This window comes from Podarcis erhardii, assembly GCF_964252035.2.
Source record: "Podarcis erhardii genome assembly, chromosome: 15".
In the NCBI taxonomy this organism is placed as follows: domain Eukaryota; kingdom Metazoa; phylum Chordata; class Lepidosauria; order Squamata; family Lacertidae; genus Podarcis; species Podarcis erhardii.
In genome coordinates this window covers 11683693-11696386 of record NC_138505.1, presented here as the reverse complement: position 1 = coordinate 11696386, position 12694 = coordinate 11683693, and the positions used below count along the sequence as shown (strand labels likewise).

Sequence of the window (12694 nt, the reverse complement as noted above, 5' to 3'; positions counted from 1 at the left end):
GAGGCACCAGAAAGGCACAGCAGCTTCAATTTCATAGAGAATCATAGAATTCTAGAATTGGAAGGGAGCCCCCCCCCAAAGGATCATCTAGGCCAATCCCTTGCAATGCAGGTGCCACAACTAAATAGCCATCAATCTCAGTTTAAAAACCTGCAACAAAGAAGAGTCTACCACCTTCCAAGATAGTCTCTTCCACTGCCAAACATCATCCATGTCCTTTGAACAATGAGTGGGCGCGATGCTGAGGTTCCTGGGAATCTCAGCATTCTTTCTTTTAGATGCTAGTTTCTAGTCCTCATGATACAATTTGCAAAGTGAATTATGCAAATCAAGAGAAGTCCACCAGATATGAATGAAATATTTATATAGGCCACAGAATCCTCCTTTATTGCATGCAGAATCATGGGCATTAGTTTCAGAGGTAGGGTCTACAGTAGTACTTCGGGTTAAGAACTTAATTTGTTCTGGACGTCCGTTCTTAACCTGAAACTGTTCTTAACCTGAGGTACCACTTTAGCTAATGGGGCCTCCCGCGGTGCAATTTCTGTTCTCATCCTGAAACAAAGTTCTTAATCCGAGGTACTATTTCTGGGTTAGCGGAGTCTGTAACCTGAAGCGTCTGTAACCCAAGGTACCACTGTAATCCAAGGAGGGATGGGGGGGGGGATTTGATTCAGTTCACATTTAAAGGCAAATGTACCTAATTTGCACTTTCTGAAATAATCTGAAAACTGAAACACAGCAGTCCTTTGAAACCCACGCCTCAATGGATTTTGCAATGCAGTAAAGTGAGCATTAAAAATGCATTTGTTTGCGGAAATAACATGGAGGAAATGCTTTGCAAAATCTGCACTAAAATGCTGATGACGTTATAAAAATGTTCACAAACCAAAGTGGAAATGTGGATAACTGAATTCACGACTGGAAAAATGAGAAACTAAGATAAACCAAAACTCACAGATTTCTTCATCCCTATGATTTAGTTGGATACCCCCCCAAGGGCCCTTCACCCCACTTCCCGCCTTCGTGTGCCGAGTTCTGGTGCCACTATCTCTGCTATATTGTAAACTGCAAACAGGGCAAATAGGAGAAAAAAAATGTGGGACTGATGTTTCTAATACCTGATTCCCAGGATTGCAGCAGGGATGATTTCCTCCCCACTCCCCACTCCTCACCCCACACCCTGATAAAGCAAAGAATAATACAATCCTATAGATTTTCCAATTTTTATTATTAATATTATTGCCAGCTAGGTGGGGGATCCTAGTTGAGGAGGGCAGGGGGTTATCAAGGATCGCCCAAGGTCACGCCACCTTTTCGGACGATCCCGGCATAATCTGCTCTCCAACGGCACCTTCACTTCCTGAAGGAAGAAGGAAAGTGGATCAGCAGGACACCCACCCAGGAAAGGGGTACTCAGGGAGGGATGTAGGAGAAATTTGAATCAGCTTGCAGATCTACGGAATTCACACTTCCCGGAACAATAAAGGTAAAGGGGTAAAGTAACCCCTGGCCATTAGGTCCAGTCGTGTCCGACTATGGGGTTGCGGCGCTCATCTCACTTTATTGGCTGAGGGAGCTGGCGTACAGCTTCCGGGTCATGTGGCCAGCATGACTAAGCCGCTTCTGGCGAACCAGAGCAGCACACGGAAACACCGTTTGCCTTCCTGCCGGAGCGGTTCCTATTTATCTACTTGCACTTTGACGTTCTTTCAACCTGCTAGGTTGGCAGGAGCTGGAACCGAGCAAAGGGAGCTCACCCCATCACGGGGATTCAAACTGCCGACCTTCTGATCGGCAAGTCCTAGGCTCTGTGGTTTAACCCACAGAGTCACCTGCGTCCCTTCCTGGAACAATATGTGAATTAAAGCACAGCCACCTTTAAAAAATTCCGCATTTTGCAGTGCAGTTCTCCAGCCAAGTAATGTGAAAACACCAGGGTAACGTGTGCATAAAGATGCATGTATCGGTGAATAGAAAAGGCACAAATGCAGTGCATCAGGGGAAATAGCTTTGCAAAAATGTGCACTGCATCCAAAAGAATGCAAATTAAGAGGAATTCACACGAAGATGCTGGTGAATTTTCAAGAGGGCGTTTAAAAAAACAAAATAGCAAACTGATGTGGAAATGTGGAGAACCAAACTTAGGAAAAGTGAGAAATTCAGAATGGCAGGTTTGGCCAGCCTAGTAGTCACAACTCGATGTTGCAGAGTTTTGGGGGGGGGGGCAGAAGTTGTTCCACAGTTGTGGCAAGTGCAAGGTGTGGTTGGCACAAGCCATTTGGCCGTCCTAGAACAGCCATCACTTCAATGAGGAGGCCAGGAGGCCCCACCCGCCATTACTTTCTCTGCTTCTGGAGGGGTTTCCCCGCCCTTAAAAGCAGAAGGAAAGAGTGAGAGGCTGGACTGAGACAAAGGAGGCAGCAAAGTGTATACTGGATGGCGGCTGAGTGACAGGTCCCTCCTTTGCAGCTAATCTAAGGGAACAGCTGTGTGGCATAAGATGCCCTCTCATCTTTGCCTACTAAACTACTGGATCTGATCTGATGGCGGAAGATAAGGCTATCTACGGTGGCGTAGCGTGGGGGGGGGGGGGCCCACAGGGGCGGTTGCCCTGGGTGCAAAATTTGTTAGGTAAAGGTAAAGGGACCCCTGACCATTAGGTCCAGTCGTGACCAACTCTGAGGTTGTCGTGCTCATCTCACTTTATTGGCCAAGGGAGCCGGCGTACAGCTTCCAGGTCATGTGGCCAGCATGACTAAGCCACCTTTGGCGAACCAGAGCAGCACATGGAAACGCTGTTTACCTTCCCACTGGAGCGGTACCTATTTATCTGCTTGCACTTTGATGTGCTTTTGAACTGCTAGGTTGGCAGGAGCAGGGACCGAGCAACGGGAGCTCACCCCGTCGCAGGGATTCGAACTGCCGACCTTCTGATTGGCAAGCCCTAGGCTCTGTGGTTTAACCCACAGCGCCACCCGCTTCCCATGCAAAATTTGTTAGGGGTGCAGAATTTCAACACCAGGTACTGCCTCGGTACAGCTCTGCACTTCCATTGCTGGACTCTGTTTAAAACAGCTTCTCCATGCGAACCAAGAAGTGACCTCTCCAGACAACAAAATAACTTCTTTTTTTTATCTCTGCGGCTGTGACGCAGAGGCCATTAGTAAGTTCAATGCACATGCATATTCTGTATGGGCACTGGCAGCCCACGCTACGCCACTGCCTATCAATCACTAGCTGTGTTGACTATTATCCCTCCACTGTCAAGAGGCACTCGGCCTCTGAATGTCAGGTGCTGGACACTACAAAAGGGGAGAGTGTTCTTGTGCTGCGGTCTTGTTCCCATTGGGGCACCTGGCTGGCCACTGCGAGAACAAGATGATGGATTAGATGAGTCAGCAGGACTCTTCTTATGCTGTTATGGAGAGTGGGGAAAGAGTGCTGGAGAAGTTGCAAGAGTTTAGCAGGAAGTTTCAAGGCATGGGCAGACTGGAAGCATGTCCACCCCAAAATCTTTGTAGAACAAACAAGTACAGTACTGAAACTGGGGTTGTGTATGACAGCCCCGACACCATCATGAGCACAAATAATCATGAATGGACATTAAGAAGGATGTCAGGCGGAACCCTAAATTGGTCAATAAATTTCAAGCAAAGTGCAAAGAACTGCTACTGCCATTTAACCAAGTGGCAGAGTTTTAATGTTTGGATTCCCTCCTGTATGAGTGAAAAATAGGAGTATCAGTTAGGGGTGTGACCTGGAGAGAAGTGGTGTGCCTGGGGAGGGGTCAACCAGAGATGCCTGGTCTGAGGTTTCTCATCCCTTCTCTAAAACGGGGTGGGGTGAACCCTGGGCCTGCGAGCCTAATTTGGCCTCCCCAAGCAAATATTTTTGCCCATCACTTCAAGACTCTACCAGTCCCCCAGCACCCCAATACCTGGTCGTCTTGATGAATGCGGGCCTCCCTGGAATGGGGGCTTCGTCGTTCCCTGATTCTTGCTCCTGCAGCATTTGTTCCAACGTTAACACTTGTCCCGATGCCGGATTTGATGCTGACTGCTGTTCTAGCTCCTGCAGTGTTTGTTCCACTGTGAATGATCTTTCCGATGCCGGATTTGATGCTGACTGCTGTTCTAGCTCCTGCAGCGTTTGTTCCACTGTGAATGATCTTTCCGATGCCGGATTTGACGCTGACTGCTGTTTTTGCACCTGTAGCATTTGTCCCACCGTTAACAGTTGTTCCGATGCCGGCTTTGATGCTGATTGATGTTCTTGCACCTCCAACATCCGTTGCACCGTTAACTGTGGCTTTGGTGCTGCTGGTCGCCCTTTCTGCACCTGCAGCATCCGTTCCACCGATGATGGTTGTCCGAACTCCGGCTTCAGTGCTGATCAGCCTTTTTGCACCTCCGGCATTCGTTCCACCATTAATGGTGGTGCAAATGCCGCCTTTGCTGCTGTTCATCCTTTTGGCATATCCAGCATGCGTTCCAGCGTTGACTCTTCTACAAACAGCGGTCTTGGTGCTGATCAGGCTTTTGGCATCTCTGGCATCCGCTCCACCATTAATGATTGTCCAAATGCCGCCTTTGGTGCTGATCAGCCTTTTGGCACATTCAGAGAGCGATCCAGCGTTAACTGTTGTACAAGCGGCGGTCTTGGTGCTAATCAGCCTTTTGGCATCTCCGGTATCCATTCCACCGTTGACGGTTGTCCGCACTCCGACTTCAGTGCTGATCAGCCCTTTTGCACCTCCGGCATCCATTCCACCACTGACTGTTGTACGAACGGCGGTCTTGGTGCTGATCAGCCTTTTGGCATCTCCGGCATCCGTTCCACCGTTAATGGTTGCCCAAATGCCGGCCCCGGTGCTGATCAGCCTTTTTGCACCTGTTTCACCGTTGGCGGTTGTTCCGACTTCGGCTTCGGTACTGATCGCCGTTCTTGCACCTGCACCAGTGTTGACGGTTGATGGTCTGAAGTCCGCTGCAATGATGGATTGGTTTCTGATTTGCCCATCCCTTGGCTTTCTGTTGACGACTGCGCCCCGATTGCAAACGATTCCAATTCTTTTGTGGGATTCCATTTGCTCTTGGTCTTCAGGTTCGCTCTGAGGCCAGTGCAGATATTTTTCACCTTATCATTGGTGTCCACGAACCCATCGCCATTCTTAAAGGGAGGGGAAGGGAGACGCATTACTAGTCCCTCTCTTGACTTCTGCAGAACAGTCCCGCAGGGCAAGGCTTCACAGTGGTTAGAGCAGAAGGGAGGGAGACCCAGTGGCCCTCTGGGTGTTGTTGGACTTCAGCTCCCATCAGCCTCAGTCAGCAGAACCTGATGGAAGTCAATGTCTAGCAACATCTGGAGGGCTGCAGGTTCCCCCATCCTTCAGCTGCAGTGTTATAATGTGATGACTGCAGAGACCTGGGTCCAGTGCCCTGCTCAATGGGTGACACTGAGTCAGGCATTTCCACTTAGACTAACCTGCCTCACAGGGGTGTTGCAAGGATGAAAGGGGGATCATGTACCACAGTCTGAGCAACTGGGGACAAAGGCTTCTGTCCCATGCTAGTCCTACTCAGCATAGACATATTGACGTTAATGAACCGGTTGGCCTTAGGTCCATTCATTTCAATTGGCTTTCTCTGAGCAGGACTAGCATCAGATAATGCAACCCAAAGAGTGGTTAGGAAAGTTTTTGATTTTGATTTTGATTTTTTTTTAATGTCCAGAAGAGTAAAAACCGGAACGAATGGATGCAGCATGGAAAGTGATCCCTCCTTCCTATAGTTTTCTTTGTGTTGGGGTACAGCTATCAGTTCTCAGGAGCACATCACTACCAGTCACATGAACCAATCAGATTAGCAAGATGCAGCTAAACCACACAGCAGCTCCTCTCCCACAATTTCAGTTCCTCTGCAAACTGAATTAAGATGTGCACTTTTCTAAGGGTGTCGTCAGGGGGTGTCCCAGAGGGCTTTCCTGCCCCTCCCTCATTTTAAAAACTTTATATATTTAAAGTATTTTTACTTTGCTTGCAGAGCAACCAGCCACTGTGCAAAGTGCAGTCCTAGTGGAAACCTGGTCACCTGCTGTTTACATTTGCTCAGAGGAACCCTATGTATTTTTGCAATTAGTAGTGTGGGCTTGGTGCCTTAAATGTCTAGCAACATCTCTACACTTTCTGAACCTGGGTTGTTGTAAAGCTCAGGTCTGAGGACTTGCATATAAATCCTGAGTTACCAGAATTCACCCTAGCTCTCCCAAGTTTTGCCCCTAGACTCCACCAGGAAGCCAATATTTATTTATTTTTAATCACAAGCTAATAGAAAACCAATTGGTTCCATGTTTTGTTGATGTTTACTATGGAGTCAGATTGACAAATTGAGCGAAACTCCTAAAGAAACTGAGCCAGTCTCTCACACATGAAACCACCTGCTAGATCCAAGAGGAGTGCCTCCCTAAACCATTGCACTTTGCCAAATCTGAGCTGCTGGATTTTGTTTTTTTATCATGGTGTTTGATATATCATTGTGTGTGTGTGTGTGTATATGCACATTGCCCAGATATTGGGTGGGTGGGTGTATCTAACATAAAAATTAAATTGTTTAAATAACAAGAAATAGTAATGATAAATTCAGATTATAGGTAGAAAAAAGAAGAAGAGTACAGGTTGGCATTTTCATGATGAGAGCATCACCTAGATGCTGTGAAATACCTCTATACAAGAGCAGCAATGATTCCGACAACAACCGCCCATCTGGAAGTGGTACCTGGAAAAACTCTTTTTTTATTTGGGCTTTTTCAAACATTGGGAGAGGGTATGGGCACTAGGGGGCACCTCAGCTCTAAGTGTTCAGCTACCTCATAGAAATGTAGAAGGCAGGCAGAACATCCCAGCTGGCAACTCTGGAAGGGAGCAGGAGTCATATGGTCATATGTCATGGGTGCTTCTGATTCCTGCATTGCAAGGCGGTGGACTAAATGACCCTCAGGGTCCCTTCCAACTCTACGATTCTATGAATCTATGATTCAGCCAAGGGAAGGGACCCCCAGTTTTGCACAGCAAGCCAGCAAATTACGTGGCGGGGGGGTACATTCCGGGGATCGTGCCTAAAGCCAAAAACCATACTGTCAAAACATATTGGGTTCAAAGGTGGGTGGGATTGCCAAGTCATTTTTTCCTGGAATCCCCCACTTTCTGCCCTTTCTTAGTTTTTTTATTTTTTGCTACACACACACAAAGATGAAGGCACACAAGTTAAATGTGTGTAAGTTGTGGGTTTACTGTATACTGATTCCTTGCAGGGGCGAACAAAGGCATTGTGACACCTGGGTTGGGGTGTCGCTGTGTAGGGCGCATGTGCGGTGTTGGCATGTACGACACATGTGCCGTACGTAGTGACATCGCACATGAGCTGTACATAGCGGTTTGCCGGCAGCCCCACTCCAGGGCCATGTGCCGGGATTCTCTACATGCGGCTGTAGCAGCAACAGAGGGATCCCACTGTCATCCGTACAGCACTCGAGCAGCGCCGGCAGCAAACCGCTATGTACAGCGCATGTGTGGCATCATTACGTACAGCACATGCATGCGACGCCGCACATGTGCTGTACACAGCGGTTTGCCGCCGGCGCTGGGATCCTCTGCTGGCAGCTGCAGCCACGAACGGAGGATCCTCACATGCGGCTGCAGCGGCACGATGGCTGCTTGCGCTGCTGCAAGCCCCCGGGGGTGCCTTCTTGTCACCCCCCCCCAGACATGGCACCCAGGGCCACCCCCCCCCCCCGTTGCGACACCACTGATTCCTCGGTGTACCACTGTCTTAGGTTGTAGGCTTTTGCGACTTATGGCAGAATCAAACCCATATGCTGTCAGAACTCCAGAAATGTGCTATGTGGATGTGTTAGTACGGCTGCGTACAAAGCATTTGTTTGTTAATGCACATTTCTTGCCCTGCCCAATAATCCTGCGAACTGTAGTTTATCCCTCACAGAGCTATGAATCTCTGGATCTATAATCTATGTTAAATATGTATTCTATAGTTATCCTCCTTTTTAATGTTTAATTTGAAATCTTTAAGATAATATTTTAGTTTTGTGTTATGTTGCTTTGATTGTATACTCCGTGGGCAGGCAAACTAAGGCCCAGGGGCTGAATCCGGCCCAATCGCCTTCTAAATCTGGCCCGCAGACAGTCCGGGAATCAGCATGTTTTTACGTGCGTAGAATGTGTGCTTTTATTTAAAATGCATCTCTGGGTTATTTGTGAGGCTTGCCTGGTGTTTTTACATGAGTAGAATGTGTGCTTTTATTTAAAATGCATCTCTGGGTTATTTGTGGGGCATAGGAATTCATTCATTCCCCCCCCCCAAAAAATATAGTCCACTGCGCCCCCCCCCCCCAAGGTCTGAGGGACAGTGGACTGGCCCCCTGCTGAAAAAGTTTGCAGACCCCTGGTATACTCTATATTTGACTTTCTTCAGATTGTTTTATTTATGTTTTATTGATTTAATATGCTGCAAACCCCTTTGAGGTTTTCCTTAAAAATATAAAGCAGTATAGAAATTTTAAAATTATATTATATTATATTATATTATATTATATTATATTATATTATATTATATTATATTATATTATATTATATTATATTATATTATATTATATTATATTATATTATATTATATTATATTATATTATTATATATAACAAACTACGGTTCCCGGGATTCTTAGGGGGAAGCTTTAAATGTACGGTGTGTACCAGGTGCATGTGCAAAATCAGAGAGTCCATTTTGGTGGTACTCACCGTCTTCGAGTGCAAAACCTGACCGGATGCTGGGAGAACGACCTCAAAGGCACCTTGACCAGCAACTTCCCCAACCTGGAGAGGAAAGAGGAAAAGAAAGAGGAGAAACTGGGAGGAAGGCTTTGGGCCTGTCACTCTCCCTCAGTCTAATCAACTACACAGAGTCATTATGAGAATAAAATTGGGTGTGCACTTGCGCCCACGACTCCCTCTCCCCCTAAGGGTTGTTGTACACTTAAAATGGGGTGGGGTGAGGCCAGTCACTGTCTCGGGTTAACCTACTGCACAGGGTCACTGTGAGCATGTAATGGGGCAAACCTTGGACCTGTCACTCACACTCAGCCTATCCTACCTCACAGGGTCGTTGTGAGGGTCACAGTGCATGTGGGGAAACAATGCCATCCTGGGCACCTTGGGGGAAAGGGCGTGACATAAATGGAGTAATAAACATTCCTGTGCTCACACCGAAGATCACTATTCATGGTCACACCAACACCATACATTGAAGGCACAATTATAAAGCACTTGGCTTCCCCCAGAACTTCAGGGAACTTCATGGGAACTTCAGATTCTTTAAGGGTGCTGGGAATTGTAGCTCCACAAACCTTTTGGGGAAGCCACGTACAGAATTTTAAATGTATGTTGTGTAGGGCATCGCAACGCATCCCAGCTCCCTCCTATCCCCCAGGTGTTGTCTCCTGGTCCCGCCCGCAGAGGCACGTCACTTACAATTTCCAGCATGTTCGGGAAGCATTTTTCCAGGAGCTTTTTAATCTGCAAGAACTAGAGAGATGAATCACAGAAGAATGTAGTCAGCTCTTTTTTCTTTCTTTCAAAGCAAGGCGGCAGGCGGAGGTCTAATCCCACATCCCACATTGATTTTAGAATGCTGTGTTATTTTACCGTTGTTAGCCGCTCTGAGCCCAGCTTCGGCTGGGGAGGGCGGGATATAAATAAAATCTTATTTTTATTATTATTATCCTGTTGGGGAAGCAGCACTATGTGCCCTACCCCTCCTCACCGCACCTCTCAACATTGGGGTTTAGAAAGGAGGGGTATTTTAAGAACATAAAAGCCTGGCTGCAGGTTCAGTCCAAATGCTCATCTGTTCTCACAGTGGCCAGCTCAATGGGAAGGGAGCCCACAAGCAGGACCTGAGTATGATAGCAACTTTCCCCTAACTTTTTGGTACTCAGAGCCCTGCAGGATCAGGCCAAATCGGGATCAGGCTGGGTCAGTGCTATGTACTACTGAGTTAATAGGATCCAAAATGTAGCAGTCTGATTGGTCCTAGAACAATAAGATCCAAAATGCAGCAGTCTGATTGGTCCTAGAACAATAGGATTCAGAATGCAGCAGTCTGATTGGTCCTAGAACAATGCAGCAGTGTGATTGGTCTGCAGGAGCCACCCAAACTGGCTCCAGATGGAAGTGAATCCACAACCTGATTGGCCTACAGGAGAATTCCGGAATTAGCCAATCACGTGCAGCCCATTGTGTAAATAATGTATATAAAGCAGATACTTTGAGGGGACTTTCATTCCTCCTCACCACTATGAGCTGAATAAAGAGCATGAAATCCACTCTCGACTCTGAGTATATTTCAGTCAGATTCTCACAATGGCCCGCTAGATGCCTCAGGGAAGCCTGCAAGCAGGACCTGAGTAGAACAGCAGCTCTCCCCTGTTTGTAATTCCCAGAAACTGGTATTCAGAGAATCACAAGATTTGAAGGGGACTAAGGAAACACAAAGGGCATGAATTGGGGGATTCAGTAGTGGTGGGGTGCTCAGGGCAGAATAAGTGTGTGAGGGGGTAATATTTGGGAGGAGGAACAGCTCTCCTGCAAGGGACACTTACCCGACTTTTGTACCCTCATTCGGCTCTAAAAGAAAACAAAAGAAAAAACAAATGGTCTGTTTGTAAAGTTGCCAACGTTTTATGATTCTGTCTATTTTATTACCAGCAGCCTCATACCCAGATTGGCTGAGGAATTCTAGGAAACCAAAAGAACCAGCACGGTTTTGAAATAAGTGCAGATTTGAAAAGTTCCATCTGCAATCTTGATTCAAAATGGTGCCCAACTGTATTACAACACGGACGGAAACTTGCGCCTTGATCTTAGGAGCCGCATTATGCAAAATTGAGTTAAAATATATTTTCACCAAAGACGACAACTTTCCAAAATATGCAGTATTATTGCACACCACCCCAGTCTCCTGAGTGGTTTGAGGGGTTCCAGGGTTTGGTTTCTTTGGAATGAGGGACAGCGGAGGCTGTGGTGTCTTTAGTATTTATGGTTTATTTACACTTCTATACCACCTGAGCCTATGATGGAGGGGTTCACAGCATTATTAACACCCCAAGAGGATCTTGTTTCTCTTATAGCTAAAGTCATGGATACAAAGAGAAACCAAGCATGCCTCTCTTTCTCTCTGGGTTATTCCTCTACCTAGCTTCTACGCTCACAAACCTCTCAGGCCTTTTGTTTTATTAACTTCCAGGCAATTGAGGGGGGGGGTATCCTTTCGCCTTCTGGCACAGAGCCACTTCCTTTGTTACCTTAAGGACCTATACTTAGGGAGTCATTATAGCCCTTGCCTGTCTAATTCAGCAGTTTGAATCATTCCTTTTGATCTAAGAATTAGAAGGGGCTCAAGCATACAGTCTACCTCCCCCAAACTCACAACAGTATAGACTACATTTATATCCATGGGTATCTGAGGGGGGGGGGAGGAATGAGAGGCAGTTGGGGTCCCCCTTCCCGATATACCATAATCTCCACATTCACAGATTTCTTTTATAGTACATTTTCAGCATTTGTAGAACCTGAGCTACAGGGCAAAATGTACAGGCACAACTTGTTTTGTGATAAATTATCCTGCTCCTCCCACAAAAAAAGTTTAGTACTTTATTTTAACCCACTCCCCCCAAAAATTGCAGGCGGGCGCCCAAGTTGATACCCCACATTTCCTCCAAAGGGCTAAAGTACATGGTCCTCCCCGCTCCCCCATTTTATCCTCACAACACCCCTGTGAGGTAGGTTGGGCTGAGAGACAGCCATTGGCCCTCAAGGACCCTGAGTGAGCTGCACAACTGAGCGGGGATTTGAACCGTGGTCTCGGGGTCCTTGCCCAACCACTCTTGCCACACCACCACGCTCGCTGTATAGTGGCGGTGGGTAACAGAGGAGCACATCCTCTTGCGGTTAGACCCGAGGACTGACCGATCGATGCACACTTCCCCGCCTCACCAGTAAATGATCTTCACTTTGAGCAACCCGGGTGCAGATACGGCTGCAGGTTTCTGCTGTTTGCTCCCCATCTGCCTGGATGGGGATAAATGAAGCAAGAGCCTTAAATTGGTGCTTGGAGGTCTTGTGCCAAACTGGGAGGACCTCCCTGAGAGTTTTGGTCAAGGGGGCTAAAAGGGCTTGGGGGGGATCCGCGAGAGCGTTAGAAGATGGCGGCACCGGAGACCCTCCCAGGCCTCAGAATTCACGTTCCTAAGCAACCTTCTTGACTGTTCTCTCTGTCCACACACACGACAAAGGCCACATTGATGCCATGCATTTAAAGCGCTAGGATACTGCTTTAGACAATCGTGGCTCCCCCCCCCCCCCAATAATTATTGATTCAGGGAGCTCTAGTTTGTTAAGGGTGCAGCAAGTTGTTAGGAAACCCCGATTACCCTCACAGGGCTATCATTTCCAGAGTTCCCTGATGGTCAAACCACTCTGGGAAATTTCAGCTCTGTGAGGGGAATATCTGTTAAGTATAATTGGTTTAATTGACAATGGTTAAATGTGCACTGGCGAAAAGCTTTAACATGGGGATTTTCCATAGGGGCTATGTTAGAAGAGCACTCTCTGGTTGTTGTTGTTC

General features: G+C 47.1%; 1 protein-coding gene across 5 annotated transcripts; it reads right to left on the bottom strand.

Annotated features, from left to right (window-relative positions):
* Nucleotides 1–1216: 1216 nt before the first annotated feature.
* LOC309329915 (uncharacterized protein) lies at nt 1217–12319 on the bottom strand. Of its 5 annotated transcripts, XM_081841146.1 has the most exons (8): nt 12064–12318; nt 10671–10695; nt 9541–9594; nt 8812–8886; nt 4317–5172; nt 4213–4259; nt 3941–4143; nt 1217–1363 (listed from the first exon to the last, which is right to left on the bottom strand). In XM_081841146.1, the coding sequence occupies exons 5-8, from the start codon at nt 5087–5089 to the stop codon at nt 1250–1252; spliced, it is 1137 nt and encodes a 378-aa protein (XP_081697272.1). In that variant the 5' UTR covers nt 5090–5172; nt 8812–8886; nt 9541–9594; nt 10671–10695; nt 12064–12318; the 3' UTR covers nt 1217–1249. The 5 variants fall into 5 exon arrangements, with proteins under 5 accessions (XP_081697272.1, XP_081697271.1, XP_081697270.1 ...); XM_081841145.1 differs by having other exon boundaries at nt 4213–5172; nt 12064–12319; XM_081841144.1 differs by lacking the exon at nt 4213–4259 and having other exon boundaries at nt 3941–4212; nt 4282–5172.
* Nucleotides 12320–12694: the final 375 nt, after the last annotated feature.